A 23,432-nucleotide genomic window follows, 5' to 3' on the forward strand; every position below is an offset into this window, starting at 1 on the left:
TGAAAGTATCAAACACAACTGTACAATTAACCAGACAAGACAAATACAAAATGACATTAACAACTTAAAAAAGAACTGTAATAAAATTAACTATTTGTGAACAAACACACAATAAAATACTATTATCCTACTAAAACTTACTTGGCTACCAACTTGATTTCTATTTAATGACATCATTCTTTGTAGAATCAACGTATTGTTTTCCACATTTGGGTGTTTGTCCTGCAAATAATTTTTAACTTGCTATTACCAAAACTCACCATGCTTAACATTTTGTTCCACAATTATCCTAATAGTTCAAAATACTTCACAGATTATCTCCAGTCCAGCAAACGCAACAAGGAAAACCTAGTATTTAATACTATGCTTTTAGATCTATTAATATGACAATTTTATACAATAGGGAGAGACTGATACATTCTTTTTTTTACCAATATCAATTGAGTGCTCATATAGCTGACATTGTATAACAATGGCAAGTATTTTTGTTAAGGATTGAGATTCGTTCACCTCAATGTGTGTAACCAGGTACATCAGACTGATTTTACCTTGGAAAAATAGTATTTAAAAAGATGCATTATATTGGCAATTTTACTGATACATCACTAAACGAAAACAGATCAAGTACAGTATCAGTCCCAACCATATCATATAATATTGTATCTATTTTAACATGTAATATAAGGTGCTGGCAAGCATTTGCTTCTACAATTCATTGTACAGTCACAAACACTTCTGGGTTGTAAGAGTTCCACTGCCTTGCAATGGGATTGTTACAGCCCAAAAGGGATTGTGAGTATACACTACAATATGCAAGAAAAACTAAACACTCAAAACCATACTTGAAAGGTTGATGTTATGGCAACCGAGTATTCATTTGCAGAAACTTAAGAAATACTTCAAATTAGAACAATTCACTTCAAACAGACTTACAGTTACTGTTTAGTTATTACTTTAATGCAAAAGGCACACAATGTATGCCACCGCCACTTAAATATGTGGTTAAATAGCAAAGTGTTCCTAATCATACATTATTCTTAAAGGTTCGTTTTTGTAGATGCAAAATAATCTAACAGTTATTTTTAGTGGTTTTTAGTTTATTTTATCTGCAACGTTTAGAGTGCGAAGTGTAGAGTGACCAGCCACGTGAGGTAGTGTTGTTGTTATGTATATCTTGGTGTAGCTTGAAAACGTTTTGGGAAACCAGGACGAAACATTACAGATAAAATGAAATAAAAACCACTAAAAATAACTGTTATTATTTTGTTCCTAATCATATTTCTCATTTTCACATCACAATTTACATCAATGTTCCCACCCATTTTACTCGAATAAACTTCCTGACTCTTCCATGTATTTTTACATAAATTTCCACACCAATTTTGTAATGTCTGAATTTAGCTTAGGGTGCTAGCTTACTCTAAGTCCCAAAACACATTTTTTTATAGTACAAGGGACATTCAAGCTAAACCTGGATATCTTAAGTTTTGTAGGTACAATGAGGAACGGGAAAGTGTGGTATGGTGGGAAGTTGTGTCTTCTCTTGTTGCCAGGTGGCATATGAATTATTGGGTAAATGCACAGTTGCTACAAATGGCAGGCAACGGTGTTGAACGTGATGCATGCAAATTTAGTTTTTGACGAAAACACGAAATATGAAATAACATGCTGTAATGTTCATTTTTCATGTTTCTGAAAGGTGTGAGGTGCATTTCTCTACCCTGTTTTGTCACGAAATAATGTGAAATGAACTGCAAAATGCAAAATATACTCTTGAACACGAAATTTACCGTTTATATACAGGCGCGACATTTTCTGAAGTCTGAAGTATCCTGAGAGTTATGCAATTCACGGAAAATTGGTTAATTCTGCTGCAAATATTTGAGAAGCAAAAATGGACCCCTTTACACAGGAATAAACTTAATACTCTGGTAACTACGTAAATGTGCTATTAGAAGGGAAAAGTTTATTTTGTGTAATAAGTGCAGTTTTAAATCAAATTTAGGATTATATTCACAATTTTAAAACCAAAACGTCATTTTATATAGCACTTTTGATGTGATTATTCACCGCTATAACACCGAAATTTTATTTTCTTTACCGCTTTTGAACCCGAAATACTGTTTTTGTACCGAAATTTTGCTTTTTCATTTACCAAAAATATGTGCCTCTATGTATGGGACACCACATTATCAAGAACTTTGTGAAAAAATTATATTTAGCATGCAAGTGTCTCAAATGTGTTATTCTTCTGCAGGAAAATGAATACACCTGCAGCAAGAGGAGTTCGCTCGAGCATCTAATACTTTGCACTGACGAGACTACATAGTGTATGGAATTGAGAGCTTGTCATGATGTTACGAGCAAACAACACTTTCAGCAGGCTAAACGAGTGGTATACACTGTAAGTATGATAGTACACGTATACCACCCCTGCTTCAGTAACACCCTTTGATTTCTACTTTCTTTTTTAACCCTTGAACTTCTTTGGAGACTAGATATTAGACATTTGTCACAAAGTGAAGAATTCTGTCTGATCATGGCCTTGAGTACTGACAAACCTTTTCAAGGCACTGGAGGAATGCTGGGTTAGATGCACAAATAGACAAAAACTACAATGAGAAATAAATATAGTTTCCACTTCAATAAATGCATTGTTCATTTTACAAGTACAAGTCCCAGTGTTGCACTTATGGCCCAACATATCCCTTTTAACATATGAACGTGTATTGCAGCAAAAGGGTTTCCAAATCTGACAAAAATTCACATTCAAATTCAATTGAGGCATTCCAGCATTACATGTGTGGCACTTTACTTCTAAACATGTCACTCGGATTAAAATATTCATCATCAACTTATTTCATAGACTTATGAAATACTTTGTGGTGTCTGCTAAGAAAAGAAAAATAAACTTGGGTATGACGACTAGGGTGCAGATTTATAGGCACAAGAAACCTCTCAAATAGGCAGGCAAAAAAGCACCAAATGAAAATATGCACTAAAAAGGCACTATAATATAAGAAAAGGCAGTAAAATAGGCAACACAATACAAAAAGACATTAAAATATACATTGAACATAAAGTTATTTCAATTTTGTTCTTCCAATGCTGTTCTACTCAGGGCATGCCCAAGGTAGGGTTATAACTCATAACCACCCCTTGGCCCAGTATCCCTAAAAACATATCAAAGGCACGAAAAGATGGGTGGTGACTCCTAAAAAAGTATACCGTATTTACGCATGTATAATGCACACCCTGGTTTTTGATGGGAAAAAGTTACAATCAATTATAGCTCATATACCGTGCGTCCATTTCGATCTGCAGCCGAGAGATCGGGAGAAGCGTGGCGGGCGGCGCTGACGGAGATGCCGACATTTGCGGCCTGAAATGCCCGCTTATTTTTATGGACATATGCAGACATTTATATAAATATTGCAAAACGAGCACTAACCTGTGTTATAAGAGTATGGCTTTAATTTTAGTAGCTTAGTGACTGTATGTGCCGATGATTTTGACACGCCCACCTCTTGTGAAACACGGCGTAGAGGTTTGTTTGGAGAACGTTCTAACGCTGCACCAATATCATCCGAGTTTTGCTTCGGTTAGAATCCGTCGTTTTTGCTTAGGTGTTTTAAAATTTAACGATACAGTTTCTCGTAATTTAAGGACAAGATGTCTAACCGTATCTCTGTGTGGAGTTGAAACGCATGGGAATTTCTGTACAAGTTACCTACACACGTCTCGACACGAGTTTGTTTTCACGTACGTGTCATACATAAAAAATCTTTGTTCTAACGTGAACCTTGCGGCTGGCATTCCAATCGTCTCACTGACACGTCACACATACACACTACAATAACACAAACAAGTAACTGCAAGTAACCAAGAATAACACTCTTGCGCACAGTACGAAATTAACACGCTCTTGGTTTACATTGCTCGCCACTATATTTACAACTCTGTCTTCATCTAGTCGCGAAGGAACAAAAAACTCGAGCTCTGATATTTCGGATTGCAAGGAAGCTCACGAAAACCATTCACTTTTATCGGTTTCGTCTGCAGCGTAATCCTGATACAGTGTTGCACATTCGAAACCTCCAAACGATTCCCATGGCCACAAAACTCTTTCAAGGATATAAACTTAAACAGGACGTTACTGGTCAAAACCATGATTAAAATGCTTTATTATCTGTGGCTCTTAACATCGTTTCTATAGCGTATTTATTTGTGTATATAAGAGCAGAACTTGGATGAATTACAGAAGAACTTTTGCGTGTTATAACACAGGTTAGTGCTCGTTTTGCAATATTTATATAAATGTCTGCATATGTCTATAAAAATAAGCGGGCATTACAGGCCGCAAATGTCGGCATCTCCGTCAGCGCCGCCCGCCATGCTTCTCCCGATCTCTCCGGCTGCAGATCGAAATGGACGCACGGTAGAATGCACAGTACAATCCAGTTTTAAGAAATGGCTTTCTTTTGCAATGTGGACCAAGAGGAGAATATTCTCTTGTGTAAAAAATAAGTCACCAACCCACTCCGCCTCCCCCTCCACTGTGTTTAGCATCCCAAATCTTTCACTCTTTAACCACCTTATGTATTCGGTAATAGTAGAAAGGGAGATCAAAATTAACTTATGGATTTGCAATGCTCAAGAAGTTATTTCCTATTATTTCTAGCCCAACAAATACCGCTGTTACGCATCCCATGTGAGGGAAGGTGCATTCTCGAATTCCGCCAGAACGGCACTGCTTTTCTTGGTGTTGCAGAACATGACATTACAAAGTGAAAAATTGTGGATATGGCCTTTAAACTTTTATACATTTTCAGAAACTGCAGGATTTAAGATTTACGATATATAACACGATAGGGTTTTGTAAACATGAAAAATCAATGCGTCACAAAATCATGGAATGACTATGTATGGTTTCGGTTTCATGTTGGCTATCCGAAATATTCCGTGCATAATATGCACCACAGTTTTTGGGGGCAAAAATTTTGGAAAAAGTGCACATTATACATGAGTAAATATGGTATGCAACTCTTCGAAAGTCTTGGGCACGTCACTAGTTATACTGCCCAGATTTCAGTCAGTTCAACATCAACAAAGGCTTCTTCAGTGCAGGGAAGCCAATGGCTCATAAATTAAGGTAAATTATGCAAAAATTGCAGAATAGGCATTTTAGGCACAATTAAGCAAAATAGGCACTAATCCTCAAAATAGGCATTTATAGGCACTATAAAAATGCACTTTTGGACTAGAAACACCATGAAACAAACTTACAACATTAAAACATTAAATAAAGCCTATGTTTTACTACAAAGGAATAAAAAAGGCAAATAGGCAAAAATCTGCACCCTAATGATGACACAGGCTGAATGCATGAAAAGTATTAACAAAAATGTGTTACGTGTGTGACGCTTTAGAAAAGTTTGACTTCATTTGTCTGAAGCATATAGGCTACAGAAGTTAGTAATTTTTGTTGGGGAAATATGCAAATTATATGCATTCACAAACATTTAAACTTTAGTGCAATTAAAAATAATAATTTTCTGATTGATTCATTTTGTAATTAACATGGAGTAGCACAACTTTTCGTGGAATACCCCAATGATTTTTACAATGCTAAGTGTACTTCCCACACTTCTGCAGTGTTTCCATGTTAGTAGGACCCCTGCACAACAAACCCTCCCACAACACACACACTGAAGCAGTCAACCTACATAAGTAGGAAATCAACATTAAAGAACATAACACATATTTTTTACAGGAACAGTTATAATACCAACAACCAACTTTGTATACTCACATATACATGGACCTGATTCGAGTAGTTTACACTGGGAGGTATTGAGCTACCATTAGCATACAGGAACCTTTGTTGAGTCTGGAAGGCATTGGGGTCATACCCAGAGGGGTTGCGGAAACCATTTTTCAGCATTCCCATTGAAGGAACCGGCGGCATTGGCAACCTATGCATTGGTTTGGCCTTTATTCGTGCCATAATTGGCTTACCCTGAAATCAGAACACAATATGACACATTAAAAATACTTTTGTAGTGATATACAAGTGAAGTACCATAAAATTTAGAGACAGAAAAGAACAAAGTATGGTAAAGTCCGCATTATGCTTGGATAATGTAATTGCGAATGGACCATAAGAAATGCAAGGTGTCCAAAACACATTTTTTGGTCTTAATAAACGTTAGGATATACCACTTGAAGAAATACATAATTTAAATACAAGAAACATTCTCACTTGACTTCCAAAATGTGTTCAATGCAATAAATTCGTTAGTTTCCGAGATGTTGATTTCTTTATCATTAATTCTTTTCTGGACACCTGTGTATTATGAATGCAAGCCACACGTGTCTTAGGATAGCGTAGTAAGAGAGAAATATAGCAATTTATAGCAAGTCTTCACACCTCAAGAAACTTCAGATATAGAGGGTGGGACAGAAATTTCCAGTCTTTTCACACATATTTACAAACATCAATATATTCTCTACTGTATGCTTATTTTGCCACAAGTACAAACATACACCATGCCATGGATTAAAGTCTGCAAGTGCACTGAGGTTAACAGTGCTGCACAAATTGTTCCCTTGTCACGGTTTTGCAAATTTTCAAATTCCACAACTCTACCGCTAGGCTTTCCCTTATACAGTGCTCCCTGTTCCACAGGCTGTCCCAGTTCTACAATAAACTACCTGCAAACATCAACATTTTTGCCCCTGAAAGTATTTTCAGATCTTCTCTAAGAATGAATATGTAAATCTTATGTTTGTTTCCTTGTTTATGTCTTATGTTTATATTTACCTTTTTTTGTTTTTTACCTAAAACCATCTTGATTTGTTCATGTTGATTTATTAGTTTTTTCAGTGTAAAATGGCCTTACAAGTGCTGTATCTGAAACTTGGAATAAATAAATAAATAAATTAGCTGCACTTTCTGCTCCACCCTGTATCACAGTGAAACAAAAATTATACTGACCTGGAATTCCCTGACCTCTTCGCGAAGATATCTGTATGCTCTTTGGGCATCTTCATCTGACTCAAAAGTTACATACCACGAATTATTGTGCGCAAATTCACAAGAAATACACCTAGGACAATTCTCTCCTGAAAATAATGCCTGAAAAGAAAATGAGAACTTTCTCAAAATACTGGCACAAATTGATTAAAAAAAATGAAGATAACATTTAATAAATACACGTAAACAAGTTTTTCCATAAGACTTACTTCTAAGTTTCTATTAAATCTCAGTGGCTCCTCCCACCATCTACTTGGGAACTTATACATATTGGATGGAATCAAGTGTACAAACAGTAATGCTGACAATGTTTCATAAAATTACAACCAAGAAAATATGGAATGCACAGGAGGATGCATGAATATTAAGAAAAAGCAAAGGAATGCAATTCATGTCACCCTCCTTACTTTTGACAACCTTTACTGGCCCGATGATACCATATGGTATCATCAAAAGTAACGTCGTACTGGCCCGATATGGTATCAATCATAGTGATGATTACGAAATGGATGTGCTTTTTGGACCTTCATACTCAATATGTTTGGGTGGAAACTCTGACACAGGCCTGGAGCAAGCCTGGGAAATTCACATGGATGACGACCCATCTCGCCCCCCCTCCCCATCATATCCATGCCAAATTTCTGAACAGAGTTTCACATTTGGCTCATTATTAGAGGCATGCACATTTTGTTTTTGACGAACACACGAAATATGAAGTAATATTCATTTTTCATGTTTCTGAAAAGTGAGGTGCATTTTCATACCCTGTTTTGTCATGAAATAATGCGAAATGAGAAATATACTCTTAAACACAAAATTTACCGTTTATATACCGACGCGACACTTTCTGAAGTCAGAAGTATCCTGTGAGTTATGCGATTCACGGAAAATTGATTAATTCTGGTGTAAATATTTGAGAAGCAAAAATGAATCCCTTTACGCAGGAATAAAGTTAATACTCTGGTAACTACATAAATGTGCTATTAGAAGGGATAAGTTTATTTTATGTAATAAGTGCAGTTTTTAAATCAAATTTAGGATTATATTCACAATTTTTAAACCAAAATGTAATTTTATATAGCACTTTTGATGTGATTATTCACCTCTATAACACCGAAATTTTATTTTATTTACCGCTTTTGAACCCGAAATCGATTTTGCTTTTGTACCGAAATTTTCCTTTTTTATTTACCAAAAATATGTGCCTCTACTCATTATTCAACTGGTATGGCACCCAGGAACATTAAACATGTTTCATTATATTGAGAAACTTCCATTCTTTGAAAAGAATACCAAGGTTTGCACCTTCTCTCCAAAATAGCGGGGGAGAGGGGGAAAACTCCAGATTTTTGTTTTTTCCATTGAACCCGCCATAAAAAACAAACTGGCATTTTTCTAGTAATAATATATAATATATTTTAGGGATGGGACAAATTAATCGGTACTCTATCGGTATTGGCCGATATAGGCATATCGGTAAAATTACCGATCCAATATATCGATAAATATCTGATAATTTAGTGCAATTCTGCCATTTTGTTGTAATTTTTATGGATAATCTCCATACCCTACTTTCTAAAAAAGTAAATGTCTAAATATTCAACTTCTTTTGCACTGCAGTCACCTCGAAAAACACATTTATTAAGGAGGTCAATGAACCATTCAGGTTCTTCAAGGACAATTTCTAATTTTATATCTGATCAGTAAATTCTATATCAGTACTTTATTGGTATCTGCCAAATATTTCATATCGGCACATCCCTAATATATTTTATCTTTCATACTGGAGACCAAGATATCAACAAATACTACCTTTCCATCTGGAAAAAAGTGCAAGAAACACTTGAAAATTCATGAGACTAATGTTTTTACTTTCACATTTGTAATTTACCAAAGATTACATTTTGAAAAAAATCCTACTTATAGTAGTGTGTAGAGTACTGCATCGGACCACTTTCGCTCGCTCAAACTCCTTTGAATCTCCTACGCTCGATCGTACCACACTCGTAGTGGAATGATTTGACAACATCCCGTATTTCACAGCCTAATAAGTAGGGCTCGAATAGTTATGCACTAAATAAACACAAAATATGCACTAAAAAGTGTAAAATATGCACTTTAAAAACAAATTTAATTTATAAATGCTGTATATTACAAAATATGACAGGCAATGAATGTCCATTATTCAGATTTTTTCATGCATTAAATGAAAAACAGTACATTACAGATCAAGTGCTAAACATATCGGGTTTTGCTCGCAGGAATTAACCTACAAGCGATAAGAAACTTGTAAGCGGCGTTGCCAGCTTAGTCGAATGTTGAGGTGAGAATGACGTACTTGCCACATTTCATATAATCCAGGAAAAAAAAGGAAAGAAGAAAGAGAAATGATAAAGAATAGAGAAGCGAGAAGAAAAAGAAATACAGTATATGTGCTCAGTGTTGGCTGTGGGTACAAAAATATGGACAACATAAACTTATTTTCATACAAATATGCATCTCCATATGAAATATGCACTTTTAGTGCACCGATACAGATAAGGTAATGATATAAAATTTACTGATACCAATAACCGATCAGATATAAAATTGGAAATGGTCCTTGAAGAACCTTAAAGGTTCATTGACCTCCTTAATAAATGTGTATTTTGAGGTGACTGCAGTGAAAAAGAAATTGCATATTTACTAGGGATGGGCCGATTAAAATTTTGGCTGATACTGATATAAAATTTACCGATACCGATCCGATATAAAATTAGAAATGGTCCTTGAAGACCATGAAATTTTTATTGATCTCCGTAATAAATGTGTGTTTCAAGCTGATTGCAATGCAAAAGAAGTTGAATATTTAGACATTTACTTTTTCAGAAAGTAGGGCATGGAGATTATTCATAAAATTACAACAAAATGGCAGAATTGTGCACTAAATTATCAGATATTTATCGATATATCGGATCGGTAAAATAATCGGTAATTTTACCAATAAACCGATATGCCTATATCGATAGAGTACTGATTAATCGGTCCCATCCCTAATAGTTACACATTTATATTTTTTAGAAATTAGGGCATGGAGATTATACATAAAAATTACAACAAAATGGCAGAATTTTCCACTAAATTATCAGATATTTATCGACATATCAGATCGGTAAAATAATCTGTAATTTTACCGATAAGCCTATATCGGCCGATACCGATAGAGTACCGATTAATCGGTCCCATCCGTAATTTTTAGTTAAAACTTAAATATGCATTTGCATACTTATCCGAGCCCTACTAATAAGCAACACTGTCAACCTCAAACACATACAATTACAATTTGGGTCCAGTATCCCATTCTACACCCTCTATTTCAGAGTGTATTTTTTTTTAAGAAGATTTTGTGATACTAATTATGAAGAACAAAAATTTGGAGAACGGAAACAAGTATTTACAAATGTACAGCCGTTTGAAGTTGAGATATTGTAGTTTGAAATTGTTGAGTCCAAATTTCCCACGATTCCGGGCTCTGCCCCTATCTATAGTCCCTTTTAAAGGCATGTTAGCCGGAGTCACATGCCCCCAACACTATTTCTCACTGTTTTCCGCATTGACACACCAAGATACCAAAAATTAAACCAAAGAAGGTAACTTACCTCTTTTTACCAAGGCCAGGCACTGAATTGCAGGTCAAAGTTAAATTTGTTAAGTCCAAAAATGAAGTAACTCCAACGTTGAAATTCCTTGTTGTCCTTTTCCACAGAATACAACCCTCCACTACCTTCCCATCATAAAAATAAGAAGTCTCAAATTATCCCACAATTCATTTAGAAAATACAACCCTCCCCTTTACGGCCTGCAGTTGCCAAAAAGAAATAATTAATTCCAATTTCTGAGGTCGCATAAATGAAATCCAATGTCTGAAATGTCCAGTCTGCCAATATATCACACAAATAACATATCGCAATCGCAAATGTTCCCAAGTCAATCATAGGAAGAAAAAGAAAAAAAAATCAGACGTGCGCCTGTGACATGAATCCATCATCCGCCATCATAGCTCTGAAAAACCTTTTTGACGTTACGCAAGGAATCTTAATTAAAAAAACAACAACTTAAGTTTCGTAGCACGTACATCTAAAAAAAATAACTTCTGCGCTATTTGCAAACACTGTCTGTTATAAATACGGAGAAACTAGTACTCACTTTTATCCGCGAAGCTGTTTTTTCTTCTTTTTCGATTAATTTCAGTGGTCACTGCCACCATCCTCGTTGGAACTTGCTGCGCTGTTGCTTGGCGTGCGTCTTTTGTTCGTACTTCTCTGGCTGCCGTCAGGTGCGCTGTGCATCTTGGTGCGTCGTCCTCTATTTCCGGGCGATAACTGCTGCAGTAGTGGAATCCAAGTGTTGTGCGCTTCCCCGCTATCGATGTTTAGTTCGTGCGGGAAGTGCATTATGGCGTGCGTTTCCTTGATTTTGGTGTCTATGAGCGTGTGGGCAGTGTGTTTGACTCGAACCTTTTGAATTTTATGGCTATTGTATTTGATATGTCTAGCAAGACCAGTCGTGGGTTGGGCTTTTTTCGCATCTGCTAGGTGCTGTTGGATTCTTTCATTGACAGATCTGATGGACCTACCGATGTAATGAGCCTTGCATTCACACTCTGCATCGTACACACCTGGGTTTTCAAGGGGGGAGAGGAAGTACCGTTTGTGCTTGTTCAGTTTATCAGTTATTTTGGAGTTGGGTTTGTGTGCTACTTTGATGCCAAATGGGAGAAGGGCTTTGGCTATGCAGTTGGAAGTGGTGGGATGGTAGGGGAAGGCAAACCATTTATATTGGTCGCTGGGGGGGTTGGTTGTGGCTGGGCTGCTTGTGGATGGGTTGATTGTGGTAGGTTAGGGTGTCTGACCTGTATTTCCGCCTTACTGCACCAAGTGGAAAGTTGTGATTCAGTGTAGCCATGTTTCAGGGCTATTTCTGTGATGGTGGCTATCTCCTCTCGTAGATCCTCTTCTTTGCCACAGTAGGAGAAGGCTCTTCGATAAAAGTTTAGCCACACATTGGCTTTTTGCTTAGGGGGATGGCTAGAGAGAGCATGTATGTACTGGTTGCCTGCATCCGGTTTTCTGTAGACTGTGGTGGTGAATTTGTTAAGTACACGGCTGATGGTGGTAAAATCAACTTTCTGGACATCACCATCAGCCGTGTACTTAACAAATTCACCACCACAGTCTACAGAAAACCGGATGCAGGCAACCAGTACATACATGCTCTCTCTAGCCATCCCCCTAAGCAAAAAGCCAATGTGTGGCTAAACTTTTATCGAAGAGCCTTCTCCTACTGTGGCAAAGAAGAGGATCTACGAGAGGAGATAGCCACCATCACAGAAATAGCCCTGAAACATGGCTACACTGAATCACAACTTTCCACTTGGTGCAGTAAGGCGGAAATACAGGTCAGACACCCTAACCTACCACAATCAACCCATCCACAAGCAGCCCAGCCGCAACCAACCCCCCCAGCGACCAATATAAATGGTTTGCCTTCCCCTACCATCCCACCACTTCCAACTGCATAGCCAAAGCCCTTCTCCCATTTGGCATCAAAGTAGCACACAAACCCAACTCCAAAATAACTGATAAACTGAACAAGCACGAACGGTACTTCCTCTCCCCCCTTGAAAACCCAGGTGTGTACGATGCAGAGTGTGAATGCAAGGCTCATTACATCGGTAGGTCCATCAGATCTGTCAATGAAAGAATCCAACAGCACCTAGCAGATGCGAAAAAAGCCCAACCCACGACTGGTCTTGCTAGACATATCAAATACAATAGCCATAAAATTCAAAAGGTTCGAGTCAAACACACTGCCCACACGCTCATAGACACCAAAATCAAGGAAACGCACGCCATAATGCACTTCCCGCACGAACTAAACATCGATAGCGGGGAAGCGCACAACACTTGGATTCCACTACTGCAGCAGTTATCGCCCGGAAATAGAGGACGACGCACCAAGATGCACAGCGCACCTGACGGCAGCCAGAGAAGTACGAACAAAAGACGCACGCCAAGCAACAGCGCAGCAAGTTCCAACGAGGATGGTGGCAGTGGCCACTGAAATTAATCGAAAAAGAAGAAAAAACAGCTTCGCGGATAAAAGTGAGTACTAGTTTCTCCGTATTTATATACTACCGCGTCTCTCTTTTCCCAATTATGAACTGTCTGTTATGTTTGGCAAAATGCCTCTTTTTATCTACTGCATATATTGATAATGTTTTTCCAGATAAACGTTTTTTATGTTGTTTTGAATGTTTTAGAAGCCTTTTCATTTTGCCTATTTGGGACCCCACTGTCTATTTTTAATTATAATGCCTTTTCTTGCCTTTTTCTATGAAATTTAACATTTTTTTAAAAAAATGTGTATATAAATTATTTTTCTCCCCAAAAACGTTGTTGGCATTTATTGTTCTTCCGTTTATTATGTGAATAATTTTCACCTTATTTAAGTAATATTGAACTCCTGCATGTTTCAACATTGCTGAACGAGAAAAGTGTGAGAAAAAAGTATTTCATGCTCAGTTAGGATATTGTCCTTCGGTTAAAGTTTCCTTGTGCACGATTGACTGATGAAAACCTGCATAATTAAGTCATCACATCCAGCGTCCGTGTCAGGAGGTTATTGACAAGAAACAGTACCAATGCCCAAGGGCCTTTGCATGGATTTTAAAATCAAGTTCTCTATCTTTAGTTTAGTTCTGCACTTTGGAGGGAAAGGATCTTGTAGTTGTCATCATGCCGAAATTTAGTGTGCCATTAAGTGGTAAGTTACATGGTTAAGTGCGAGAATTTGGTGAAAGCACATTTTCGACAGACTGTACTATTCTTCTCTGCAAGATATGTGAAAAAACAATCAACCATGAGAAAAAATACTTTATATCTCAGCATGTGTCAACAGCAAAACATAAATCTGCAGCTGTTAAAATGATCGAACAGAAGATATCCCTAATTTCAACAGTGTGCACTTCATCCAACAGGCAATCTCAGTTTTCTCTTGAACTGTGCAAAGCTTTCATGGAAGGAGGAATACCTTTCTGAAAAGTGGAAATTCCTGGAGAAATACAATAAATGAACGGTGCCGTTGGAATATACGCTGCGGAAAACATATTTAAGTGTCTGCTACGAAGAAGCTCTGCAAAGAATTTGTGCTGAAGTTGGGGATGCTACATAGCCAACGTCATCATAGGAACTATGGAACCAACATGTGGAGAATCCTCGTCATTTATTCTCACCTCAGAACAACTAGTGAGGGCCAATGGTTCGTCAATAGCTCAGTTATTCTCAAATTCCCTACTTCTGCTCTGGCCAGATGGTGTACATCATGATGACGCGTTACTTTTTATCAGTGATGCAGCTCCCTATATGAAGAAGGCTGCCATAGCATTGAAAATTCTCTTCCCGAACATGCTTCATATCACATGTGTAGCCCACGCAGTGCACAGAATCGCCGAAGAAATTAGTGTTGCACCCAGAAGTGGACAGGTTGATTTCAAACACAAAGAAGATATTTCTGAAATCTCCCTCTCGAACCTGAAAATTTCAGGAAGTTGTGCCTGAGCTTAGTTTACCTCCACAACTAGTCTTGACGAGATGGGGAACCTGGATAGCAGCAGCTATATATTATGCTAACAACCTTGAAAAAATGAAGTGAGGTGATAAATGCTCTTCCAGAAAATGGAGCAGCTTCAGTTCATGAAGTGAAAAAACTCCTCAGCTATTCAGAACTGAAGAATGAACTGTCGTTTATTTTTGCACATTATGGTGCATTGCCAGAGACAATTACAAAGCTAGAAAAAAGAGGCGAGAGACTTATATTATCATATATATGAAAATCTTCGAGGAATATATGCAGCAGATGATGGAAGTGCCAGGAGAAAAGGGGTCAGCTGTTGCGGAAAAGTGCAAACGGGTAGTGAGTGCAAATGAGGACTTCTGAAAACAATTTGTGATATTCTAAAAAGTGAAAATGCTGTTACCGAAATGAGTCCAGCTACATTAGCTTGTTTTATGTATGCTCCAATAACTTCTGTCAAAGTAGAAAAAATCATTTTCTATTATGAAAAACAACTCTCTCAATGAATGCTGAGAACTTTTAAAAAAAAAAACACCTTGTAGTTATGTGCAATCAAGATGGAGAAAATGGAAATGCTCTTCCCAATGTAGATTTTAACATTTTGCCAGAAATTATAGATAAAAGTAAGACTCTTCCAAATGTGCCTTTTTTTCATTTTTAGTGCCTATTTTCCACATTATAAATGCCTTTTTGCCTTCCTATTTTAACGAAAATAAATGCCTGAACTTCCGGCTCTAGTTATGAGGAACTAAATATTTTCACTGAAATCAAGGGTGTAGAAAAAGGGGTACCGGAGCCTACAATTCTAAATAATAATTCCGTATATTATGATGCAAGACTCAAATACAGCACATATGAAAGTATGCAATATCTACTGACCGAAACGTAAAATGGATACACATGCTGACACACCTACCTAAACAATTACAAATTTCGTATCATTGTTCACTTACCAAAAAGGATAATAATATTCTGCAAACTACTAAAATGCAGTTGTAACATTCAATCAAACATTTCAACGTGACTATCGTAGAAACAAATTGTAAGCCTAAGCAGTTTCAGCCCATAATCATCTATTTCATTTTCACGTATCTCGGTAACATACACAAAACTGCATATTAACATGGAGATGATTATGTTCACTTATTTTTCAATTTCACTTCGTCTTTTACTTCATGATCCATTACCATAGACAAATGGTGGAAATACGTGTACTAACATGGTTCTAGAGTTCGAGTGTATATCGCTCGCTCGAGCGAAAAACTCTTATTGCTGCACTCTAGTAGTGTGTTTGTGCCATAGCTTACTTTACTTATTCTTATGAGTAGGGCTCCGAAGTTGAAGACCTATAAATTGCAAAAAAAGAGCTAAAAATATTTAAAAAGAAGGACCTAAAAACTGAAAAAAGGACGAATAAATGTGATCCAAATTAATTAATAACTTCAGTTTTAAATACATAATTAATGAATATGCACGGGACCTCCTTATCTGACTTTAGATCTTTGCAGGCGCGTGCTGTCTGGTCGTATACACCGTGCCGAAAGCTTCAAAACAAGAAGTTGCCACTTACAGCACGACCTTCCAGACAAGTTACGGTTAAAGGACCTTGTACCGTACCTGCTTCAGTCGTCCAAAAATGATTTTCTCTCGTTTCAGAGATGGTTCAAATATATATATTTATTTCTTTAATACAGAAAGGATGTTTAAGAGGTGATGAACTGATGATTCGAATTGAGAATGGGCAGTAAAAACATAGTCAAAAGAAGGTGAAGTTGCAAAAAAAAGCTGTTAAGACCTAAAAAAAAATGCAAAAAAGGACAAATAAAACCCACCCTTTTCTAGCCTACAATCACCCAAAATAAACACATATTATGTTGGGCCTCGTCTTCGGACACTACGAAAAAAAAAAAAAAAGGATTTTTCCTCAACTTTCGAGCCCCACTTATGAGTATATCTTACGGCTCGGCTGGACCTTTGGCAGCCATTTTCAAATTGTCATCTCCTTTATAAAAACCACTACCATATTCCAAAATCTGAAAAATTACATTTGCTTAGAATTCCTTGCAGAGCATTCTTCTGAATCTTCAGTGTGGTTTGCTTTCGCTGTTCTCTAGGTATTTTCAATAGTTAATAGACTTACGTAGAAACAAAGCTATTGATAATATCCAGACAACAGTGAAAGCAAACCATACGAAGATTCACGTGAATGCTCTAAAAGGAATTCTAAGCAAATGTAATTTTTCAGATTTTGGAATATGGTAGCGGTTTTTAAAAAGGAGATGAAAATTCAGAAATAGCTGAACACCAAATTTTCATTAATATTTCCAAGAAACTATTAAATGCATGAATCCCTTAAATACATACTATTAAGGCCATGCTGAACCTTCCTTGATAATATCTAGAAACTAGGGATGTGCCAAAACCGATTACAGATGTATGAAAATCGGCAGACATTGACATATCGGTATCGGATTCGGCAAAAATCCGATATTTAAACCGGTACAGATTATACTAGAGTTTTATCTTCTAATAAGTTTCATATTCTAGTTTCTTAAGATTTATTGAAAAATTTGGATATGATTAGTCATTACAACTCTCGTTCAGAGGATAAACCTAACTATAAATCGGAAATAAAACAGTACATTGCTGAACCAGGATCTGCTGTTGTATTGCAAATTCAAAAATGAGTATTCAAACCTGAAGCAAGTGCTGAGAAAATACTTGAGCATACCTGCTGCATCAGTATTCAGTGATTGAGTGTTCGGTGTTGCTGAACAGATTTGCGGTAAGAGAAGAAGTAAGTTACTTCCTGAAGTTGAATCTGGCAGAACAGGAACTCATTTTGCATTTCAAAGAACTGCTTGTGTACTAATGTTAAATCTCTAGGTTCACATAACCTTTTGTAGATGCAAATGTACATTCCATATCTTGAGAATATATAAGTATATACATATGCAATAGAAATGTACATAACAAATTAATTTTTGTCATGCAGAAAATAACATCCCATTTCTGTTTAATAATCTTATGTATCGGAATCGGTTCCAAATATTATCGGTGAGTACATCAGCATCGGTAAATTTTCAGCTTCGTCACATCCCTACTAGAAATTATCATAGGCATCTAGACAACACACACAAAGATTCAGTGGAATGTTTTGCAAAGAATTCTAAACTAATGTAATTTTTCGGAATTTAGAATATCATAGAAGTTTTTCAAAAGAGAAAAAAAACACTTCTTCCTTTGCAAAGGCCAAACATACAGCATGCTATTAACCTGTAAAATAACTCATCCAGAAAACTAGAAATTAATGTGGGTGTTGAAGGGTCATATTAAAAAAAAGTACGTTACCTACCTATGACAAACCTGAAAATTATAAAATATTTACCTTTATTTCTTCCAAGGGCGTACTTTCCGGTATTTCACGAAGAATTACAATACAACGTTTATGGTTTGGTCTCACTTTATGGCCCTCTTCGTCAACTTGTACATTTGGCGATTCTGCAATAGAAAAGTTTGTTTATAATGCAGGTATACAATGAATGTGAAGTCAATGGATGTCACGAAACTGGACCTTTTATATAAAGATGTATACAAAAATTAAACATACATATAGTTCAAGTTCAAATCAGTTACGGTATATAAGAAGGGTATCCCCTGAACAAGTTCCTCTAGAACTTATTCATCGGATCATGCTGCTGTGATCATGACTTTTCAAAAGAATTTGACTGTGTAAAACATCATTATATTAATAGAAGAACTTAAATACTATGGAATCATAGGGTTATCAAATAAACTAACTGGAACATCCTTACTGGCCAGTGGTTCTATGTCGAGGTCACAGCTGTCACCACATGGTTTGCACTGCAGGTGGTATCAATCTTCAATGAAGGAACACAGAAAACTGATGCCACTATGCTGGTAATTATGTTGAAAAGTTGTGTATGGTATATGTACATCAAATGGTAATACAGTGTATCTCATGGTAGACTTGTCCGCAGAGCAATGGCTGGCACGCCAGGCAGCAAGAGCATGTATGCTGACAAAATTTATGCAACATCCACGTAACTGGAACGGCTAGCTATGTAATGACATTAAGCTCGTACAATTACAGTGACAATTAAATGAGCACTTACTTTGTTACAATAGGTGTTGGAAATAATTCCTCCTACTTCCACACATTTACAGCATTTTTAAAGGAAATTTTCACTACCACCAAAACATCAGTACCTCTTCTGAAATTGCTTCAATTTTTCTGCTGATGTTTTCTTTCAATTCTTCTAATGTATGGCTTCAGGTTTAAAAGCTTGGTAGCTTGCCACGCAGATGCCATGGAAATTTCTGTTTCTTGTGCAAGGCGCCGGATGGATTTGTGAGGAGCATGTTCCAATCGTGGTCCAACATAGTCTAATTTCTCCTCAGTAAGCATGTGGAGTTTTACCCTTCGCTTCTTATCAAGAACAGACCCTGATCCCCTAAATTTGTTCAAGAGTATCGAAACACACTGTGTGGAACAGGAACATCTGGGAATTCTGCTGCAAAATGCCTTCTAACTTCCCTACAAGAATTCGTAATGACTAGAGGCACATATTTTTGGTAAATAAAAAAAGCAAAATTTCGGTACAAGAACAGAGTCAATTTTGGGTTCAAAAGCGGTAAATAAAATAAAATTATGGTTTTATAGCGGTGAATGATCACATCAAAAGTGCTATATAAAATGACATTTTGGTTTTAAATTTGTGAATATAATCCTAAATTTGATATAAAAACTGAACTTACTAACACAAAATAAACTTATCCCTTCTAATAGCACATTTATGTAGTTACCAGAGTATTAAGTTTCTTCTTGTATAAAGGGGTCCATTTATGCTTCTCAAATATTTACAGCAGATTTAATCAATTTTCCGTGAATTGCATAACTCTCAGGATACTTCAGAAAGTGTTGCATCGGCATATAAACGGTAAATTTAGTGTTTAAGAGTATATTTCACATTTTGCAGTTCATTTCGCATTATTTCGTGACAAAACAGGGTAGGAAAATGCACCTCACACCTTTCAGAAACATGAAAAATGAACATTACACCATGTTATTTCATATTTCGTGTTTTCGTCACAAACAAAATTTGCATGCCTCTAGTCATGATGCAAGAGTCGTGCATAAAAATTTGCCGTATTAAATTGTACGTATAGCGTGGCATTATTAGACTGCAGAAAATCACCAGTAATATGTAAACTAAAACAAAATCTAACACACTTGCTAACACCTTACCACTTCACAAACAAGTGTAAACTGATCACCAGTTAATTGTATACTAAAGCATCTAGTGGCAAGTCAGAGAGCAGCTATGGGTCATGTGCTGGCACATGCACACTCATCGCACGGCGCACTAGCTGCTGCTCCACAGACAATTTGACCGTGAGACTCACTGTACAAATGGTTTGTAAATATATTACTTCTCTTTCGAATTTGAAATTGTTTTCAGATAACCTTGTAATACTTGTTCATCTAAAGAACCCGCAATCTTACGCTGCAAATATTCTTGTTCATCTAAAGAACCCGCAATCTTACGCTGCAAATATTTTAAGATTAACTTCTACAGGGCAAATTATGATGTGAATATTAAGTGTTGGGAGCTATTTTTCTCTTTGAATGGCAGAAACTAATTTACTAGGGCTGAGCAGATACCAGTTTTAACCAATACCGATGACAATACTCTTACAGATACTTGAAAATTGCAATAATTAAAATTTGTTCAAAATATTGATCAATATTGGTGTAAATAAACTTCTCCAATTTTATGTATCAATTTACGAAGAAATTTGCTTTAAACTTACACCAGAATATCATGTAATCACAAAATATGATATTTCATGCAAAATAGAATGAAGACTGCGAAACTGTTGCGTCGCATTCTTGCAGACCCCGTGAAATACCAATATGCCGGAAAAGTATCTGTAGATGAATTCCAACCGATACTGATACAGCGGCATCGGTATCGACTCAGCCCTGCTAATTACTATTACTGAGGAAATAGTCTTAAAAATCAATGAACTTACCCCTTAATACTTCTGTAATTAAATTGATATCTTTTGTAAGCTTCTTTACTTGGTTGAAGTTTGCAACAGTCCATATGGGTACATACTGGTCATTATCCATTTGTGAAATCAAGTATGTATCATTAGCCAGGTTCTCCCTGAAAATGAGAAGTACACATTAGAGGATGATTGCATCCACACAACCCACATATTAAACACAATTTAGTTGCAATTTGCTACACAATTCCAAAGCAATCTAATAATTACCTTGTTACTACAGAAGGTTGCCCTTGATAAAAATAGTCTACTTTGAACCTCGCAACTGGCTAGTAAATCCCCTTGCGCCACCACCGATTGTGTTCGATGCGACGGCCACGGGTCCGAATGATCGCCCGACAGCGTAGTTTCCACTGTAGCAAACTCCTGCGTAGAATGGGAAGGGGAATGTCTCGCCATACCTCTTTGGCAACTTTCCCAAGACCATGCAAAGTACGGGGACAGAGTTGAGCAAGTGCCTGTTTGAGGAGTCCAAACCCAGTAGTCCATTGACGAGGCATCCGGGGATTTCATAGGGATGGGCGAAAATGCCTTCCTTGCATAGAATGCCTGGGATGCTCGAGCGGTATGGCTGGAAGCTTTGTCCATGTGGATCCATATATGTGTGGTCTCGTCACCGTACAGGTGGGGGATGTGTGTGTCATACAGAGGGGGCATAACGTTCTCCTGGAAGTAAGCTGCGATATCCAGCCACCACCAGAAATCCCTTGGAAAACTTTTCCTTGCACTGCAGCACAAAGTGAGAACAGCTCTTCTGGTCTATTGGCCTCATCTAGGTATAGCCACCCCACATCCAGGGTACACACCCATTTCCAATTGTCCCCTGCAAGATCTGTTTCATACAGTTTTCTGGCGTTTGTGAACCTCTCCTGGATGTGGCACACTGTGAGGTGGTGTCTGTGCACTTCCAATGAGAGGTTCTTCCAGATGATGTTGAAAACTGTGCCTTTGGAGATACCGTGGTGTATAGACAAACTTATCTGTATTGGGAGATTGTCGTGTGTCACTGATGTCCTCATGGTGCACACTGTATTGGGGGGTTGAGCGGGCTGGGGCAGTGATCTCACAATTTCCAGCCGACCACGTACCACAGGGGCCTGTTGGGCGCATCGTCGGATGATGAGACCCACACCAGCTTTGCTGACGCTTAAACCCTCTTCTTTGCACAGTTTCACTATTGCTGAGTGACTATAATGAGCAGCGGAATGTCCACAAATTAACCCCTCCTAGAAAGCTGTCACTTTTACCTTCATCGTTCCACAAATCGTGCTCAACTGATACTGTTATCTAGTACAGGCCCCAGTGTAGCCCGCTCTGTATCTGGACATAACAGCAGTTCAATGCGTCATTCACAATGGCCAGTCAAAGTAGACTATTTTTATCGTGGGCAACCTTCTGTAAATGCTGCATTTACATTAAAAAAGGATGGGTTTTCATTAGGGCTGACTGTCCACTCTCTTACCAATACCAATAACTGAAAATTTTTACCATTCAAAGTAGTTCAGAACAGGGAAAGATTCAGTATAATTCAGGCCCCATCCCTTTTTCTCAGGAGCCAGCATTAAAAATATATATAAATAATCACCGTTCCTCCACCCAAAACTCCGATTTCACAGTTGCCATCCACACCAACAGCCATAACACCACCTTCAATAACTGCTTCCGTGTTGCCATCATCCACCTTTTACCCCCCCGCTCTGACACATCTTTCCGCAGGCGATGGAAAGGGCCTATATAGCAGGCATGCACGCCACTATACCCCCCGGACTCAACCTAGCCAACCAGTAACTCTTTCCTCTCCTCCCCGAAACTACCCACCCACCTTACAGTAAACACTGGCTAAAGTATTTCGTGTTTCCTTTCAACTGTTTCTGGCAACACTGACCGTAGAGACGCTACGGTCAGTATTCTGTGCCTCTACTCAAAGTGTCGTCGATCTTTTATCTACCTTCTTGAAAATGCGACTCAGATCGCGAAATATTGAATTATTTCTATTCGTATGGTAAGTGTTTACTGTCTCCTTCATTATTTGTGTGTGTATATATATATATATATATATATATATATATATATATATATATATATATATATATATATATAATGGATAAAAGCAAGGAGGGCCAAAAGGGCTAAGTAAAAATCAAATAAGGTAAAAGGAAACACTCACCGGACAGTAGGAAAATTCAAAATTTTCGCTAATTTCTCCTCACACCGATGATGCTATGAAATTAGCGAAAATTTTGAATCTTTCTACTGTCCGGTGAGTGTTTCCTTTTACCTTCTTTGATTTATTTATATATATATATATATATATATATATATATATATATATATATATTAATACTGTCCGGTGAGTGTTTCCTTTTACCTTATTTGATTTTTATATATATATATATATATATATATATATATATATATATATATATATATATATATATATATATATATATATATATATATATATATATATATATATATATGGATAAAAGCAAGGAGGGCCAAAAGGGCTAAGTAAAAATCAAAGAAGGTAAAAGGAAACACTCACCGGACAGTAGAAAAATTCAAAATTTTCGCTAATTTCTCCTCACACCGATGATGCTATGAAATTAGCGAAAATTTTGAATTTTTCTACTGTCCGGTGAGTGTTTCCTTTTACCTTCTTTGATTATATATATATATATATATATAT

At 37.0% G+C, this 23,432-nt stretch overlaps 1 protein-coding gene across 8 annotated transcripts in view; it reads right to left on the reverse strand.

Moving 5' to 3' along the window:
- Positions 1 to 23,432, reverse strand: part of Larp4B (La-related protein 4B) — a 226,881-nt gene that overhangs the window by 54,264 nt on the left and 149,185 nt on the right. For 7 of the 8 annotated variants that reach the window (XM_083122004.1, XM_083122001.1, XM_083122003.1 and 4 more), the window contains 5 exons: positions 20,708 to 20,844; positions 18,039 to 18,151; positions 6,998 to 7,138; positions 5,813 to 6,019; positions 142 to 222 (listed from right to left, as the gene is read on the reverse strand). In XM_083122004.1, the coding sequence (XP_082978130.1) occupies positions 142 to 222; positions 5,813 to 6,019; positions 6,998 to 7,138; positions 18,039 to 18,151; positions 20,708 to 20,844 (679 nt within the window). The remainder of the gene's footprint in view (positions 1 to 141; positions 223 to 5,812; positions 6,020 to 6,997; positions 7,139 to 18,038; positions 18,152 to 20,707; positions 20,845 to 23,432) is intronic. The other variant, XM_083121999.1, reaches the window with a different exon arrangement.

This window comes from Lepisma saccharinum, chromosome 5, assembly GCF_977018435.1.
Source record: "Lepisma saccharinum chromosome 5, izLepSacc3.1, whole genome shotgun sequence".
NCBI lineage: Eukaryota > Metazoa > Arthropoda > Insecta > Zygentoma > Lepismatidae > Lepisma > Lepisma saccharinum.